Source organism: Neolamprologus multifasciatus, chromosome 10 (assembly GCF_963576455.1).
Source record: "Neolamprologus multifasciatus chromosome 10, fNeoMul1.2, whole genome shotgun sequence".
Classification (NCBI taxonomy): Eukaryota; Metazoa; Chordata; class Actinopteri; order Cichliformes; family Cichlidae; genus Neolamprologus; species Neolamprologus multifasciatus.
In genome coordinates this window covers 21,973,988-21,993,641 of record NC_140448.1, presented here as the reverse complement: position 1 = coordinate 21,993,641, position 19,654 = coordinate 21,973,988, and the positions used below count along the sequence as shown (strand labels likewise).

The 19,654-nt window shown below is 39.2% G+C and overlaps 2 protein-coding genes across 2 annotated transcripts in view; both read right to left on the bottom strand.

Annotated features, from left to right (window-relative positions):
* Positions 1-11,521, bottom strand: part of sh3pxd2b (SH3 and PX domains 2B) — a 35,054-nt gene extending 23,533 nt beyond the window's left edge. The window contains 3 exon segments of the mRNA XM_085174662.1: positions 636-711; positions 7,823-7,903; positions 10,651-11,521. Coding sequence (XP_085030788.1) covers positions 636-711; positions 7,823-7,903; positions 10,651-10,722 — 229 coding nt within the window. The 5' untranslated portion in view covers positions 10,723-11,521.
* Positions 11,522-12,602: 1,081 nt separating this feature from the next.
* On the bottom strand, positions 12,603-19,392 carry LOC146510215 (leukocyte cell-derived chemotaxin-2). Its single transcript, XM_085174070.1, is given in 6 exon segments — positions 12,603-13,395; positions 15,376-15,521; positions 15,848-15,935; positions 16,367-16,466; positions 16,468-16,676; positions 19,321-19,392. Coding segments are annotated over 6 exon segments (762 nt in total). The 5' UTR covers positions 19,373-19,392; the 3' UTR covers positions 12,603-13,228.
* Positions 19,393-19,654: the final 262 nt, after the last annotated feature.

Below are 19,654 nucleotides of genomic sequence, written 5' to 3'. Positions count from 1 at the left end.
CTGTGCCTTTGCACTTTTACCTCTTTGTTGCATGCTGAATCTCCGTCAGTATGTCAAGACAGCGATCCTTAAATGTGGTTTTGATTTTATGGAGAAAGTGACAGGGAAGCAAATCTGGTTGAGTAGGGCAGGTAGGAACTGACACAGGTTTGCGTGACCAGACTCGTCAGGACATAAATGGAAAACTAATGGACTAAATGTTCTCCCCTCAGGACGCCTCGGGACATTGAAGTAGAGCTAGACACCTGCAGCTTTACACAAAGGGACAAATTCACGCTGCACAACCAGTGAATGTCAAACAAAATGACGAGCATGACCCTGGTTTCCTGATACACTGTGGTTTGGGAAACGTGGGCTTTTCAACTGAAAACTGCTGAATGGAAGTAAATTTTTGCTGTCTGCACACATTTGAGGTCCATGACGAAGTCACAGAGCACCCAAAATAAGTGGTCATGATGGGATTTCCAGGAAGGACTCTAAAAATAGCACTAGAAGTGGATCACAAGGCCTTCAGAAGACAGTAAAAATGTGTAAAAATTATGTATTCTCCATTTATTCCTAATAATGCCCAGTTATGTGCCACTTCTTTTTTTTTCTGTGATTGGTCGTTGAGGGACTGTGTGTTCAACTCTTACCTGGCAGGAATGGAATGATCCGGCGCTTAGGGTCTTTCTGGCCTCCCTCCACTGGGAATTTGTCCAGCAATTCCATCTGAAACGCGATGATTAATCAAACTTGTTAGCATGTAAGGTTTTTACATTCTCACACACACAGGATACATACACAGGACAGCTGAGGGTGGTTAAGAGAAACTGATGATTTTTTTAACAAATCAGCAGTTCTGAAGCAGTTCTCAAGCAGAATTTGGCCAATAAATGCTGATCTGCCAATAATTATAAATGTACTGAGCAGATGGTATGGTTTTCCCCCCTCTACTTCACATGTTGCTGTAGCTGTAGCTAAGGAGCACCACCGCTGACATAGTGGAACATTTCCTTTGCCATGATTTTTAAAAGGCTAGAAAGCAGTGGCAGCGAAGAAGTTTAATAGTCTTATATTTACCTTACTGAAACTCAGCCTATTCTTATTGCTTTTTTTCTCCTTAATTTAAAACCTGAAATCACAAGAAGGTCAATCCAAAAACTGGTTCATAAAATACAAGCTTAATTACAAAACAAAATACTGTGCTACAGCAATTTAACTAATTTACTCAGTAAAGCTAAATCTGTATTTTATATGATGAAAACGAATAAAAGGAACCGAAAAATGATCCCTTTCATCTACAAAAGCAGGAATAGTAAGAAAACATGAGTCAAGCAGGTTACTGGAGTTCCATACTTTCTTGAAATGCATCACAAGACAAATAGTCAGATGCTTAGTCGGTGAATCAGTACCACCTTGAGTAGGACTGTATAAACAAAAAGACGGCCTGACATAGACAAAAGAGACAGAGTGAGGGAAGGAGACAGAGAAACAGAGAGGAGCCAGTACCCCACACACTGTAATTGTTCCCATGTGTCTGACTGCGAGTGCAGACACACCCCAGTCCCTGTGTCTACTCCAAGACTTGTATCTCCTCTGTAATCAGAGGCAGTCAAACAAGAAAAGGCATATGGAGCGAGTAAAGTCATCTCTTCAACATACCATTTACATCATGCACTCAACATCAAATATCCATCCTCGACAGGGGTGAGGATGACAGGCTAAGGCAGAGGAGAGGAAAGCTGCATATGGTTTTAACTTTCTAAAATGTGTTTTTTTCAGTTATGTGCTATGGAGTTTATCTCAGTCATGTGTTAGTATTGTATAGATAGACATATGCAAGTCCAAAGTTCTACATTAAGCACTTTATTTCTGTGCCTGTTCCACTGCACTCGGAATACAATGAATATATTCATTTATTTACTTAAAAGTTCATTTCAAAATCTAAAATACCCCCAACCAAATCTACGTGCTTCTTCACCTGATAAAAAGTGTTGAGAAAATATTATGATTCTCCACAATTTATGGAAAAATCCTGCAAACATTCTGTCAAGAAACTCTTTAATGGAAACACTGAATACAGTTTGACTCTCTTGGTCTACACTTTGACTTCAAACAACATATCTTACAATCATTTTGGTGATGAGATTAGAAATATTTCCAAGGTCAGACCAATACTCTTCAATGACATACAGTGGGGCAAAAAAGTATTTAGTCAGCCACCGATTGTGCAAGTTCCCCCACTTAAAATGATGACAGAGGTCAGTAATTTGCACCAGAGGTACACTTCAACTGTGAGAGACAGAATGTGAAAAAAAAAAATCATGAATTCACATGGTAGGATTTGTAAAGAATTTATTCGTAAATCAGGGTGGAAAATAAGTATTTGGTCACCTCAAACAAGGAAAATCACAATCACAACAAATGCACAATCGGTGGCTGACTAAATACTTTTTTGCCCCACTGTACTTGAACATCCTATCCATAACCCCACACCATTTTCTCCTGTTTGCTGATTATTGCCACTCACTGCATACGTGCCTAACTGATGTATTTAACTGATTTCAGTTAAATACAGCCAGCAAGACAGAGAACGCATTACTCCAGTCCTAGCAGAATTACACTGCCGTCCCATTCACAACAAATATCAAAAACCAAATAAAGAAGACCTAAGAAGCTCCAGACTGTTGAGCATGAAAAAGGTCCATGAACAATTGTTGCTCTCTTTGCCTGTCTCAATAGTCCTGACATTCTCTGACTCAGTTCACTGCATAATTAAGCCTGAAACCATTTTTAACCCTTTGTGGGGAAACTGTTCTCATGGCAACATACTGTTACCATCCACATTTGTGGAGTTCTTTAACCTGTTGGTGTTTTTTAAGTATTTAAGTTAACCACGGTATTATGCTATAGTAATTAGCACTAACACTGACTAATTAATTCTGAGTAATTAGAGGAAAGCATGCTAACACAGTAACTTGGCAAATGAAGAATGAAGAATCCCAACGGATAAACACTTGTTCTCTAATGCAGAAAAAGATGCTTGGGGTAATGACTATGCGGTAACTATGTGTGATGGCTTAGTTTACCCAACGACCTGCTCTGGCTACTGTTAGCACTCTCAGCCATAAGCAATATAAAGGATGATTGTAACTTCTGCTTCCTATCACTTGTGACTGACTCAAGGAACATGCAGCTTCACATTCAGATCCTCATCTTGCTTGTCAAAAACATCAAGATGGCAATGGGCAAAATAGAAGGTATGTGCAGTATCAATGCAATGTTCACCATGATGTGTGTCATTTAAAAAAATATTATTACAAATTTCAGATAATTCCTTAATAATCATTCAAAATTACAGCAATACCAATTTTCTCTCTGTTTATTTCTGATCCCTCAGTTTCTCGAATGTATAAAGTGAAAACATGCACGACATGGGAAAAATAAGTGTGCTTGTCATCTCTTCAGCTGTTAACAATAGGCCATTTTTTCAAAAATGAGTAATCCTGAACAAAGATAGTGATTTCACAGACAACAACATGGACAAGAAGCCAGGGGTGAAAGTTCAGAGTAGAGCTCCCATTTCAAAGCTTCACTTTCTGGAGATCTGTGCCATGCTGCTAAAGAAACCTCTCCCATTCTCAAGAATGATGAATCTGCACAAGAACATAATGAAGCTAACAAATATGATAACATTTGGTATAGCTGTGTTAACATTCATTTAGCTGAATCCCGGAAGATTATATAGACTATATACATGAAAACAGTCTATTTTCATCTACCCAAGATAATCCTGATACACTCAGTTCAGCATTTTTATGAAACTTTTCTTCTTTTGTTTTAGCCATCTCATTCTCTCAGGTCATCAGTTTACTTTTTTCAAATAAACTGTTGAGGACATTAAAAATATCGCCATAGTTACAGTACACAAAAATTATCACATTGTTGCTGCAAGAGGCAACCTCGTATTACAAAGTCAAATAATCTGCCCCCCCAACCCCCGTTTCAAGAAGCTGAGTTTATTACTGCAGATGGAAAATATGTGACAGCTGTGCAACTCTGAATAAGCAAATAATGTTTCCTTTTTTCCCCCCCCTTAAGCTTTAAAGTAGAAATATATCCACTATCCAAGGCGAGCGGGAATGCTGGAAGCCCGTAGAGCTCGATGGACACGTGTGCAGAATGGAAACTGTTCTTTGTGACATGGAAGCAAACTGAAAAACTCCTAGGATGAATGCACTGAAAAAAAGAGAGAGAAACTAGAAGCCACCATGGGATGGGCTCACACCAGGCCCAGTGCCCCCACCCCCTCTGATCATGAGCTCAGCTGCAGATGTGTCATGTTTCAAGATTGTGTCTTGTATGGCTGTGACACTATCACGTTGACAAAAACGTATCCACAGACAGACAAAAAAGCCCCTAAACTGTATTGTGTATCCAGGATGATATTTTCCACAAAGACGCACACAGACACACTAACTGACAAAGATCAAGACAGTACACTCTAAGTGATGTTTTGCTTAATGTTTTGTTTAATGCTAAAACATAATAACCGTTATTATCTGTACATTTTCAAATGTAATGTTTTACAAAAAGCGGAGAAACAATCGTAAAGCACATTGTTATTTTTGATTAAGCTGCATTATAAGTTGTTTACTTGCATTCCCGAACACAAACATTAAGTTTCGTGGTTGAATGTTAAGCTTCTTACAATTGGCTGAATTTAGGTCAATTCATGATTTTAAATAGAATAAATAGAATTTATTGGCCTTTCTCTCACTTCTGGAACAACTGCCAACTACTAATTCCGTAGACTGAGCAACTTTACCCTCTTGTTTTTCTGAGGAAAAAAATCTCAAAAACAGCACAAGTGCAAGGCCTTTCTCTCCTGTCGGAGGCACACCTCTGTCTGTTCAGTGAGTATCTGTTTGCACATGCTCAGTGTTTGTTACCCAGACAGAGGATGTTTACTGTATGTGAAAAAAAAAGGCTTTCTGTGGCTTCTAATTTTCTCTGAGTAACAATTTTCAATGTAAATATAGCTTAAGTCACAGCCCAGCTGATGTTTTTAAACTGTGAGTATGACGAATCTGTCTGATGAGAACACGGTTAAAAATCTATTTAAAAAAGCTGTTAATTAAACAGAAAAATTCTCCATTTCTAGATGGTGCAAAAAAAAATAAATAAAAAATAAAAAACAGTAGCAGAAATAGCCTCGGTGACAAGAACATCTGGCTCTTGCTCAGCTATTCTCTTCCTTAGAGAACTGAGCAATTGATCTGTCAGATCAAAGATAGAATGCCAGGAACAAGAAACACTTGCTATTTTGTTACTGCTGCATGGTTAATCCTAAGATTAGTTCTTTATTTTCAATATGTAAATAACAGCCTTGATATTGTTGATTTTGCGCATGCATCAAAAGACTTATATTTATAATAGAGAAAACTGCTTTTATATCTTGTTTCAGCCCTTAGTGAAGCAAAATCAACAAAGTCTGTGCCAGCCCCACAAAAAGCACATGCTGCTGTGTTTGCAGAAAGAAAATCAGCTGCTTAGGGCAGTTATGTTGACAGGATGTGGTGACTAGCACTTCCTGCATAACACTAAGGCTGTGGAATGACCAGAGATGTATTATTATCTGCATTACAAGACAAGCCAAAGCCACATAATGAAAGACATTATGAAGGAACCTGTTAGACAGATTACAGAAAAATGATAACACAATATAAAAATATATCAGACATATGGGGGATGTATCAGTGTGCTAGTGATCGGAATAAGCCAGCTGATTAGCCACAACTGGTCACTGGATATATTCAATTTCAAGGAAATCTAATTAACATGTCCTACAGCTTGACATGCACCTCTCCGGATATGCAACATGACGCCGCAATGCAGACAACAGCTAGTGTGATTGCTTTAGTTGATACAAATACACCGACACCGTGTGATCATGGAAATCAATATAAAGCATACTAATACCCACAGAGACCTTTCTTCCTTAAAACACAATACATGTTAATATGTGATGGGCTGGGACTGATTGGCTTCCTAATGTTGCTAATGCTGACACTTGCACAGCAGTGAGTAATCTTCTGGGGCAACCATCTGCTGTTTTCATAGCACTGCCACCATGTATAAACTCAGCTTGTTCCAAATCTGCTCTCTTTTTGTGTTGTCGTAATTTCAGCTATTCGACTTCAACAAGGTTAGCTTAGTCAGCATTGTAACACTGAGAATTACACTAAGATACTCCACACAGCACCCCAATACCACCACCAACTAGTGTTTTGGGGGTGTAATTACAGAGTAATGCAATTATAACATATGGTAGAGAAATTGAAATATTCTGCAGCTCATTTTTCTTTTTATTTTGAATTTTATTTGTATAAAAAAAATGTCAGCCCAATAACCTGGAGCATGACAGCAAGTCATGTAACCTGATGCAGCTGTGGACAAAATGTACAGTTTAAACTTGGTCAAAGAAAACTTGGAATAAATGCTGCATGGTGACTTTAAAAAGCTGGAATCACCCATTGCAGTTGCACTTGGTGCCTCTTTATTTGCATATAAAACTTATAGTGACACTGATGATATTCAGAGTATTACAATTTTCTACTTGTCTCTAAGAAATGCCAAAACTTTAATGTGGCTTTTATATATTAGTACCAAACCATACAGAGATACAAGAGATGAGCCATTATCTGTTATGTCTCTGCTAGGATTTACCTACATCCCCTTGACCACTGAAGTCACTCAGGAATCCATCATCACACCAGGAAACAGCTGAATGGCATGGCACGCCCTGCTGAATAACACATCTTATACGCTCTTATTCTAAAACACTGATCTGATACAGTCTGAGTTATAAATAAAGTGTTGCCTGTTGTGTGTAGTAGTTGACCAATTACACAACTGTAATGCGACTAACATATATACAGTCATTTATACAATACAAATGATGTTTAAAGAGCAGCCTTGAGACTTTATCTGTAATATTATGCTCATATTTTTCCATGCTTTTATACCGTGTCAACAACAGAAAGGTGGTATAGATTAAACAAAATTAATGGATAATGGTTCTATTAGCAGCTTTACTAGGGGTCAAGTCAAATGAATGAAATGAATACTTCACATTCGTATGTTAAATGCTACACACGCAGCCTCAAAACTCAGTGAGCCACTATAGTTCTATACTTCATTACCCATGCATTGACCATCTTAATCAATTAAAAGGAATTTAATCAAATTAGGGCCGACAGTACGCCTTTCCGAAATTGACTACATGCTCATTAAAAGTAATTGCCTTTCTGAATTTCTTGGAGTCCATGTTCTGGTCTCTGATGCAGCCAGGGCCACCCCCCCCCACCACCACCACCACCACCACCCCCCCCCCCCCCCCACCACCACCACCACCTCCCTCAGATCCATTACCTTCAAGAAGACAAAAGGAAACTAGGATACTAATAAGACTCCCTCATTGTGCAGCGTGCACCATCACCATGACGTCTGAGAATGATTCAGACATTTCTGTGGTCATCAGTGCCACAGTCGCATCCATCACTGTCCTCTATTAACTTCACTGGAATTTTCCGACTCGTCTCGCACAATATAATTACCAGGGTTATAAGGGTGGAGCAGGGAGAGGCTGGCTACGAGTACTAGTCTTGTATGACTGAGACAGTGCTTCCATGCCTTTTCTGCCCTGTGCACTTGTCCGCTAGCACAAAACAAAAAGAAAAAGTCCCCCAAAAAGACAAATGTGAAAGAACACATTTAAGACTATTAAAAGAAACTCAAAAATGATGACACACACGCACACAGTTAGTGGCTCACTCACCTGCAGGTCAAAGAACTTGCTGTAGCGTCTGTAAATGGTTTCTGTACTGCCATCGCTCCAGGACACTTTGATGATGTAAACCTGGCAAAGCAAAATAAAGGAAAATAACATTGAAACTAATGCACAGCTATTATTGTGATAAACTAAAGCCCTTGGGGCATCACTCTTCAGTCACTAACATTATTTGGGAGTGTTATGAATCCTAGAGAGGGCTACATATAGCAGACATCCCATTTCTCTGGCAGCATCACGCAGCTGTCACTGAGTGATTTTCATTACTGTAACATATGCTTCCCCACATCCCACTGCCTCCAGTGACCCAAGAATTGCTCTCCGGTCCGTTAAATGCACCTCAAGGAGATAAAGAAAGAGGAGGCTTTCAGAGAAACCTTGCACAAGGAAACACAGGTGCATCCTACACAGAAGTCTTCCGTCTTGTGGCGTGACATTTAAATGCTACACTTCCATCCATTATGAGCAAATTGCTCCACTTAAGACACCCCGAAACCACCAACTTCTCCTTTCCTCCATCACATCTACCACATGCCATAGCTGGGAGGAGGTAAGACAGACTTGAGTGCGGGAAGTCAGGAGTCACGCTAATGAAAAGCCCCCAATGTCATCATCCGTTCACATGAAAAGAACAAGGATATCAGATGATTTCACTTCCTAGTGGAGTTACATCACTTCCTGCTGTAGAAAACAGAATTGTCCTGTATACATGCAGAAGAGTGAAATAATAATAATAATAAAAAATCCACAAAGTTAGTGTAACCTTTCTAACATGGGCAGCACTAGGTTAGATAAAAAGAGGTTGACTGTGTAGGTGCAGCTGCAACTTCAATCAGACATATATCTAAAACAGTAAATCATAATGCACTTTAAATAATGTCAAGAGTTAGGGGACAGCAGCAGATTTTGATTTGGTTCTTTAAAGAATGAAAGGGGAGAGGCAGGGAGGTGATTGGAAACACCCTTGTGGCTTGCTGTGTTTGGCTAAATGCTGCTGGCCCCAATCCCAGACCCTTTCAGGCCTCATTCTCTTTTTTCGGTGGACTCGAATCCGATATTACGATGGACTGATCAACTACGGGAGCTGTACAGACAAGCAGCAAGGCCATCTTCATTAAACAAAAAAAGATTCCCTAAAAAGACTAGTTCAGGTTTTGTCTGACCAACTACTAGAATGAAATTACTCATCAATGAGAAGAAAAACTAATCAGTGCAAAGATATCCTGTTGTGTCCTTGCTGCAGATAAAACTAATTAAGAAATATTTGTTATCCAAACTAATTTGCAGCAACTCATAGGAAACAGGAGCTGATACAAAAAACATAACTAACCCTCCTAATTAAAGTTCCAAGTTCAAAGAAAAACTTCTGCCATTAGATATTTACAGATATCTCTTAAGAATTAGAGCTTTGTGTTAGACATTCTATAGGATATACTGAACTCTGGTGAGCAGACAAGCCTTACGCAGCTTTTTGCTATTCAAGCTACATGTTCAGACCTGAGACTTTAAATTTCCCGGAACCTTGAGATCTGTGTAAGAGAGAAAAGGCATAAAATGACAGTAGGCTACACCAGAGACTGAACGAACAGATGGAGAAGACACAGGACCACAAGAACTCTGCGCCCTTGACCACTAACACTCACAGCGGTACAAGGTCTGCTGGTCCTTCAGCCCCCGGTTTAAATTTGCACACCCATATGGATGCAAACAAGTACACACACACACACACACACACACAGTGACACAACATGTACACGGAACTAACACAAACACCTGCTAAGGCCTTGGCTGCGACTCTCTCTCTTTCTCTGGCTAACTACACTAAGTGATGTCATATGTGTGACTTTATACTAAGTGCAGGATTGCAGGCAAATACACCCACATTTAGCTCTCGCTAGTCACTAATAAAAGCTCTACTGTTTATGAAAAAAAAGAGGCTTTGTCCTGATGACATTCTCGTCTCCCACACAAGGTCTGGTTATTAAGAAAAGAAAATTATTCCCAAGTTCTTCGTCTTCTTTCCCTCCCTTTCGCCAACTGTTGACTGGAAAAGAAACACACAACTCTCTAAACTAAATATATATATATATATTTTTTTTTAAAAAATAGTGATAAAAAAATGACAATATCTGACAAATCTTAAAATCAATAAATACTACATGGGGTTCAGCCTTTAAACCCTGTCATAAATGGTAGTCATAGCCTACTTCCTGGTTACCAGTGGCAACTAACCAGTGTGGATAATTAGGGGACTGGGCTGACTGTATATTATGTTTCTTGGGCTTTTCCACCATTGCAGTCTTCAGTGGTAAGGTGCTGCAATGGCTAAGGTCACATGCATGTGATTCTGGGAGTCACTTAAAAAAAATGCACACTGAGAAAAGGGGTCATAGGTCACATGAGTCGGTCCACCCGAATGCTTCTTAATGATATCCTCACGTTTTTTTAAAATGAGCATTTTATTAGGTCAAAAACAATCTGAAAAACGATAACAACACAAGAGCTTTTGACTTTGGGGTCACTGCACCGGTTGCTGAAATGTAACAGCGTAAATCTTGATGTCGGTCGTTACTGGTCTTAAGAATAAAGATCCCAACAGATTTAAATAGTCTGAGCATGACCTGAAGTTTTCAGAAATCATATTCTAATAAAGTCTGCTTGACCGTTTCGGCTGATTTGGTCAGCTGTAATTTGACACTCTCTTTGTTTTTTACTTTTCCAGACAGGACAAAGGGGGAGACTGCGGAATATCCGCGATCTGTTGCACATTTCACGCAGCAAATCACACGGCTGTGGTAATTACACAAAGGGCTTACGTAGTGTTTGTTCGGATTCCTCCGCTTCTGGACATCTTGAACAGTTACTTCTTGCACGGTGCGCCGTGGCATGATGTCCCCTTCTTTTTACGGATCCGTTGAAAAAAAAAAAAGCAGATATCCCTGTCGGGTTTTTTTTCGAGCGATCACACCCGGCTGAAAAAGTTTACACTGCGACGCTTCTTTGTCATCCGAATGGCTGGGATCGATCTGAACAAACGCCTTTTTTTCTCCCCGTAAAGCTGCTCACGTCAAGATTTCCTGTCCAACATTCAGACTCTCGTAAGCCAGAAGTTAATAATCGGTTCTTCCTTTCCCCCCCTTTCTCATGCCTTGTCCCGACCCGCTGACTGCCCCGACCAAACTCCCAGCCTATCCCAGCTCGCCTACTCCCATTTGAGCAACTGGGACGCTTCGTGGACCAACCCTCCAGCTTCAGAGCAAAACCACAGTCTGCAGGAACACTCGGGCTTCAGTCTGCACACTTAGAGCTAGATGTTAGTCTTTAATCAATATGACAGCACTCAAAAACAGCGTGCTCAAGAGCACTTAAGGAGAGCGAACTTTGCCCATTTCTCACTAAATTGTAATTCTATTTATTTCAGTTCTCTGTCGCAACTTTGAATGTTCGCCTTCTTTGCGATGAACCGCTCTCCATTAGCAATATAATAACCCTGATGCAATTTAAATGACAGTTAAGAGTGGATGTTGTCTCACTGTGCATACAGCTGAGCTGCAGATGTCTGAATCAGTTGGCTTGAGTCTGAGCTTACTTTTCAACTCATATGCTAACTACACTACAAACTACAGAGTACATCGTTCAGATATACAGTGCTGTGCAAAAGTCTCGAGCCGATCATCAAAGAGATAGGCACTCTAGGGATGAACCAGTGCTGTCTATATATAACACTAAACTTAGCAACCCCCCCCCCCCCCCCCCCAAAAAAAAGAAAAAACAGTTTTAAATTGTATTTTTAAGACACTTAGTTCCTAGCAAAACATAATTTTCTTCCATTTCTTTAGTTAAATCTCCGAAAATTGCCAAAGATAACACAAAATTGAAGTGTTAGGCCTAGAAATATCTAGACATGAGTGTCTGAAAGTTATGTCTTTAGGAAACAGGAAATAAAGAAAAAAGAAAGAAATCCATAAAAGACCTGACACAGGTCGTGGGAAATCCATCTGGCCCTCACTTGATCCATCTACTGTCTGCAGAGGTCTTGCAAGAAATGATCTCAGTGGAAGGGTGAGAAAGAGCACCGGGGAGAAAAGGCTGAGGGATGCCAAATAACACAAGAATTACTCTGAAAACCAGTGGTAGCAGGCCTTATGGCGTTATGAACCTAAACTGAACACTTTTGTATGAAATCCTTGTCAGCAGGTACAGAGAAGGTAAATAGAGGGGCACAACAGTGAGTATCTAGAGCCCCCTGTAAAACATGGGGAGGCCATGTTTTAACTGCTCTTTGGAAATCACCAACAAGTTGTTAATGCAAAGGTAGAAACCCTTAAATGCTTGAATGAGTCATATGTTAGTGGGAAATGCCTTAACACGCACACATCAGACTTTAAAACATGATGTGATATCCTGTGTCTCGATGTGATTATTAGTCATAAGATGATGTGATTGGTAAACTGGAAATGTGTTAATATTTATTTTTCCATCCTGGTAGCACAACAGTATCACTCAATGGTTTATTGTTAGTATTTAGATTTGTACAAACTAAGAATACTTGCAGTTACATTCAACATTTCTTTGCTGATATGTGACCAGGATGACTGCTGAGGTCCAGTGTCAGGTTTGTTTTAAAATAGCTCCATCTTTTGGTGTGTCATACTCATTACATTAGTACTGTACATGTGGAAAATCTCCCCATCTGTAGATATCATATTGGTAATATAATTTTAAAAAATTGAATAAAGTTTGTGTTGAATAAACTTGCTATTTTTAAGATGGGGAAAATATTTGACAGTCTCATTTTTAGGTTTGAAATAGAAAGCACTTCAGACAAAAGAAGAAATGAAACTTTATATTTATTCCATTGTTGAAAAATAAAGTCACAGTTATGAGTGATGGGATGTGAGATGGGACATTTTTCACAGAAAAGGAGAAGGAAAATGTTAAACATATGACTCGTGACTTTTTAGAAAACATCCTTTTGTTTGTATTCAATATAAAATATTACAAAAAAATTAAATGGTTGTAAAAACTGAGAAATGGAGACTACTTGATAACTTGGAGTTATCAAGTATAGTAACGCTGGTCATCACAAGTTTGTAGAAATGTGTTTTAAATAAGTGTTATTGTGAGCAAAACAATACAATGCATCTTTGTTAAGTTATTGTAAAAATAGAGACCAACATTTTTTTATGGCTATAATAGAGAATAAGAAGAATTAACACTTACAAAAAGTGTCAGAGTAGCCAAGTAAAAGTTGCTCATAGTAAGAAATCAGAAAGCAAATAAGTCTATATAAATTCTTATTAGCATTAGGGATTTTATATGCAGGGGCATGCACCACGTAAAAAAGACAAGGATGCACGGTGTCTCAGTTGTATAACACATGGAAATAAAGGTTTATATGAAGGGTGAAGGATCAGTACCATCACACATTTGCAGCTCCAGGTGTGATGTGATGCCAGGGAACTGTTCTTGCAGTGGCAGTAAATAGCCCAAGGCCTCTCCTTGAGTTACCGGGCCGGAGTAACGATAAGGACGGATGTTGAAGATCTTCACGCAGTGTACTAAATGGGACCAAAACAAATATAAATGAATTATTTTGTGGGCATTAATCCCTTAATATCATCCTTAAAAAATGCTCAGACAAATCAATGACTTAAGCTGACTCAGCTGAATAAAGTGCTTATAGACTACACACCAAAGAGTTTGAGTTTACTGTTTTATAACTTGCTATCAATCACATGTAGATATATGAAACTGATGAGGAAAATGCTCTGTATCTGTCAGAATGTGACTGCCTCATTTTGAGCTTGTTAACTCTAGTTATTTGTAGAGTTTGCTTCCTTAATGTTTTCCAGCAGTCTGATCCAGAAATTGAGAGCAAAATGGCTGTATTTCCAGTTTTTCTCTATGAGGAGTATTGGATATCTGACAGATGGGTGTGGGGGATCTAAGAGTGTGAGTCTGGCTTTTTGATTTTATATAAGTGAGAGCATTTTTAAATCAAGTCTGTAGAATTGGGAAGCCAGTGTAGCTCTAATAAAACTAGTGCCCTCTGTTATGCATTTTAGTTACTAAGCTTGCAACAGAATTCTGATTAAGTTGAAGACCAGAAAAAAAGTGCATTGTAGTAATCCAAACTAAAAGAGATGAGTGCATGAACAAGTTTTTCGGACTGAGCAAAGGGTGGATTTTGGCAATATTCCCTTGTGGTTTTACCCTGTTAGCTTATTTCCCTAGTTTGGCTGAAGGATATAGCTATGGTAAGGTAGGTTTAGCATTTACTTTATCGTTGGCATATGAATAGTTCACTTGTGCAGCTAAAATCCTCTTCCAGAATTTACAAATGTTACAAATGCAGGCTCAAGACCCTAAAAAAAACCTTAGCTCTTGCCTTTACCATCCACCTAAACAAGCCGGCTGCCAACCTAGAAACAAACAACCTAAAAGTAGTTCTACAGCAAACTCACCAACATCATTAAATCTTAAAAGCACTTAATGATCAGTGTCTCAGCATTAATGTGGGCATCACGGTGAGGTAATGTGTCTCTGTGATGTCTAATCATGTCTGTGCTTTACCCGGAGATGAAAGGAGCTGACAGTACATGTGTTCTTCTGATAATACAGTTCAATTATAAGGCGAGAGGCAGAATGAGGACTAATGATGTTTACTCATCATTCCAGCGCCTTATCAGCTCCGGATGGTCTCAAAACACATTACCACGCATGAGCACATATACACATACAAATAGGTATACACCGCAAAGGAATACATGGGTATTTTAGGCACATACACAGATGCATTCCCTTTTTTTTCTCTAATGATGGCCCTTATGGGGGGTCATTACTCATGAACAGCCTTTAGTGGGGCTTCACATAGACCCCGATCTTAGGGGCTACCAGGAGGTCAATGCAGTCTCCGCTCGCGTTTCAGCACCTTAACTAATCCCTTTAAATCATTCCTTTTCATTCTCATGCAATGCCTCTACCATAATAGCATAGCCTCGCCTTTGCCCTAGCCATGGAACTATACAGTAGATTAAAGGAATTCACAGGCAACACTACAAGGTTACAAGGATTTAATTAAACCTGGTTTATGCTTATTTTCAGTTATAAAAATATCTCAAGGGACTTCTAAATTGAATTTTTAAAAAATTGAAACAGACTTGCATACTTATGGCCATTATGGCCATACTAACAACATGGGTCTTTGAATGATATTCTGGTAGGCCATTTGACTGGTCTGTCACTTTGGTTCCAACTGAAATATTTAGACAAGTACTGGATGATTTGACGTATGTTTGGGTACAGCTATTCATGCAGTCACTGATTCGTCCTAATGATGTGCTAAATATCTACTGAAATCGGTCTTTATCTGGTACAGGAATCGGTAAAGACCCGCAAAGTCTTTGTCCTGTTTATTTTGATTGAGACTCACATCTACAGTTTTAAAAACACTGTAATTTTCCTTGCTTTGCTAACTTTTAGGTATTGTGCTAGCTGCTAGCACAAGATGCTAGCAGCTAGCATCTTGTCCCTCTTACCATCACTGAGAAGTTTGACTCCATCAAACTGATAACCGGCTGGGTCTTTCCGACTCACTGGACCGGCCAGAGAGCCTGAAAATGGTGTGTTGATGATCGAATAGTCATCACATACAAGGTCCACTGCTTTATAAAGGCCATTACCTCTGTAAAAAGACACGTGACAGAGGAGACTGGCATTAGTTTGCCATCAGAAATGTCTAGATTCAATTAGTCATCTTAATCTGGCCAGAACAAAAATGTCTGACTAGTTATTTCGACATCTTTGTCTACAGAAAGTCAGCCTTCTACCCAGACAAAGCTTCACTCATCATTAATTCCAAGTGGTTTGGTAAAAATGTGCTTTGTCATTGTAGGGATCAGGCTTGGATACTATACAAAACTAGACATGGGACAGTATCAGCGTCTGCATGTTGCAGTATGAGTAATCCTCTGAGGGCTCTGAGATAAAGATCTGATCAGGATTAGTCACCTTTGGGAGTTAAAAGCTCCACAGCCGTACGCATCACAGGCCTTCACTCTGTTGTGGTGACCGGCACAAAGCATGCTCCAGGCTTGGACTACAGAGAGAGGGAAAACAAAATAAGTTAGATAATACTTCTCCTTCCAAAATAGGCACCATATTAAAAGCTGCAGCACTGCACGCTTAAAGGCCAAGCATAAAGACGATATTTTTAAAAATATGTTTTAACATCCACTGACTGTGACTCATGCTCTATTCATGTGGAAATAAGGCCAATTACAGCAGAAAGGCACTATTCAAATGTCATTTACTGATGTCTTCTCCATCAGTTTTGTGTTACCCACACATACAGCCTCACTCCCACAATAACGTTTTCATGAGTAAGACTTGAAAAAAACTGTGCAAATCCATTTTAATTCCTTCTTGGCAGAAAAAAGAGCTGTGTGTTTGTGACCATCTGAAGAAGTTTGCAGGAGGTTTGTGTTATTGTAACATTTCGATATGGGCAGATGCATATTTCTATCATACCTGGCATGCAGCACTGGCGCGTCTTGGACCCTGAACACTTGTCTTTGAGGTATCGGTCTTGGCAGATGTAACGGACTGGCTGGCAGATGCCTCCCAATTAATCTAGTGCAGCTGATGTCACTTCTAGGTCCCATGAACACTCTCTTGCTTCCTGATTTGACTTTCTTTCCTGGAGTCACAGCCTTTGGCCTCCTGTCATTAGCACTTGTGAAATTTCCCTTCACCTTGAGTCTGCTGCTGTTCTTGTCAGGGCTTTGAATTTGTTCCTTTTTTCTCTCTCCATGTTCTAAAGCGCCACTTAACACCACATCTTGGGAGATGAATGTAATGAGAGTTAGAGTTAAGAGTGTAATGGAGAAAGGATTAAAAAAGAGAATGGCTCGAAATTTTCCAGGTTGAAGGATTAAATCAAACTTTTCTGAGACTGATATTTGGAATGAGTTATGCAGTATTTGGAATATGAAGCAGCAGATTTTCTTTCTGTTCAGTTAATACCACTTACAGTCTGTGAAAAAGTATATGCTCCCTTCCTGATTTCTACTTTTTTTTTTTTTTGCATTTTTGCTACATCCATTTGCAGATCTAGCTTTCTTTCTCCCTCCTCACCATCACTATTAGAACACTGTAAGTCCACCAGCTCCTCCAATGCCTTCTGGAGAAGCTGCATGTTAATGGAGAGAAGAGCTCTAATGCTTTTTGAATTTTGCCACTCTATCCATGACCTAAGGAAAACCACCTTGTCTATTACTGACTTCTCCAAAGTTTGCCTTCCAGTGAAACTCTTTGCCTTGTTCTTATTCAACCAGACCCATCTCAGCAGTTCATTGTGGACGTGGACGCTTCAGATTCTGAGGTAGGAGTTGTCTTATTTCAACGGAAAAATTTACTCAGTGCATTGTTGGTGCCCATGAACTGCTGGCCATCAAGTTAGTCCTCAAAGAACGGAGACACTGGATGGAGCAAGCTGAGCATCTCTTTGTTGTATTTACCGACCATGAGAACCCCCATTACCTTCAGACCACCAAACATCTAAACTTTTGCTTTTTACCAGATTCAGCCTAACCATCACTTACAGACCTGGCTCCCATAATTTAAAGCCTGACACAATGTCCCATTAATTCTCTATCTCTGATTCCACCTCAGAGAATAAAACCTTCCACTTATTTGCATCATAAGTTCCTTGGCTTGGGAAATAAAGTCTCTATTAGGGAATGCTTAGCGGGAAATAAGTCCTCCAGCTCCCCACCTTCCCCACTTATTCAGACTCCCAGTCACCCTCGGTCCCACCTGTAGTCCCATCTGACTACTGTCCAGATCAGAAATTCGGGTTGTCTACAAAACATGTTCCCTTAAGGTCAAAATCCAAGAACTGTCTGCAAGTTATAGCAGTCCTTTTGAAATCAAGAGATTTATTAACCCTCTGTCTGCTCGTCTTAATTTACCTCACAACATCACAATGTGTTTCACATCACTTCACAGCTCAAACCTGTTCGGTCCAGTCCACTGTTTTGTATCTTTGTCTAATATTAAAATTTGATTGATGATCCGAAACACATAAGAATGACAACTATGGCAAAAAAAGAAGAAATCATGAAGGGGAGTAAATACTTTTTCACTGGACTGTTTATTTATATTACAACTAGATTTAGATATTAGGGATACCAGTTACATTCTGTCATACTTCACATAGATGCTTGCTTCAAAATGCCCCCACAAAAACACTATTTTAAAAGGATCACCTTCAAAATTGCAGTTTTTAGGTATTAGGGGAAAAACTTTTCTTGCATTTTCTTGATTAGTTAATAAAGTCACCAAGTAAGTCTTAACACACTGTAGGACGACTTTTTTCAGGGTTGAATGGTGTTACTTGTCTATATAGGCAGACAGAGTCATAGTTCAGTTATTCATAGTATGTTTAATTCTGACAGCATACTAATTATCCTGCCCAGGCATGAGTCTTTGATCTTCATTAACCTCAGAAGCACATAAAATATTTCAATCACACTGCCCTGGCACAAGAACACACATTGGGCTCAGTGATTGAAAGAAGCTGCTTATCACTAGAAGGCCTTAATGAGTGGGCAGAATGGTTGGTTGTGGCATGGAAAAGCAATTTTCCTCAGCATGTGAACTAAATTAGAAAAGACCAAATTTTTTTGACATGTGCAAGTGTGCCTTTTGCCTCAGCAAAATTAGATAGCATTAAAGGTTTGCTGCAGTTTTACTAAATGTTTGTTTATGTATTGCCAGGCTTCTACTACATTTTAAAGCAGCTGCAGTGTTAAGCTGTTAACAGTTAAGGTACTAACAGTTAACCCGAAGAGATGAACACATGCAAAGACAGACAGCACTGATTGGCAAGCACATTTCCATTAACTCCACTTGACTGGATACCTCTCATGGAGCTGCAGGGTTTTGTCCACTGTGGCGCATGAATCATTTTCATCTCAGTAGAAAGATGGCTGTCTCATTTTCATGTCGCTCAGAATCCCCCAGAGTTACTGTGCCTCAAGCTTTTTAGTTAGATGCAATGCTGTAATGTTGCATTAAGCACTCAGTCATGCTTTAAATGTGTCATCCACTTGCGCCAACTCATAGTCTCTCTGGCAATAGGCTCGAACCCCCCAAGGTTCATGTTTACAGGAGTTTACAGTCTCCTAATAGGGCTCAGTTCATGGTAATTTGCAGGGCCAAGCAGATGTTTATGCACCATTTATTGTTTCCATAATAGGAATCTTATTACACTGCTGAATGAAAATTTGTGCCCTATGTACTCTAATGCATACTTTTAGCATGTGGATTCAAGTATTTTGTGGGAATGCACGTGTCCATGTCTGTATGAGCTACTTAATACAATTACTAATATATCCCAGACATATTCCATACACTATGATGCACGCTAGAATAGTGTGCATTTTGCAGGTGGCAATTTTATATTAAAGTGACTTACGTACAGCATAATAACAGCGCAGATATGACACAGATCCTAAACAGTCTTCCCATCATCAGGTCAGAAATAAAAAAAAATCTGTAGAATGATGAATGAACAACAGAAAATGTTTTTAATCTAATCAAACAAGTGTCCGATAAATGTAATCTTTGTATTAATATCAACTATCTGGCTAAATCCTTCAATAAAAAGTTAAAAATATAGCTTGGGTTTTGTTTTTTTAAAAATATAATACTAGGAAATCTGTCTCAAATCTCAAAGGAACACACGGAAATGATGGAATAATACTGAGACTTTTTAGAGATAGAAAATTGAACTAGACTTACCAGTCATGTGCA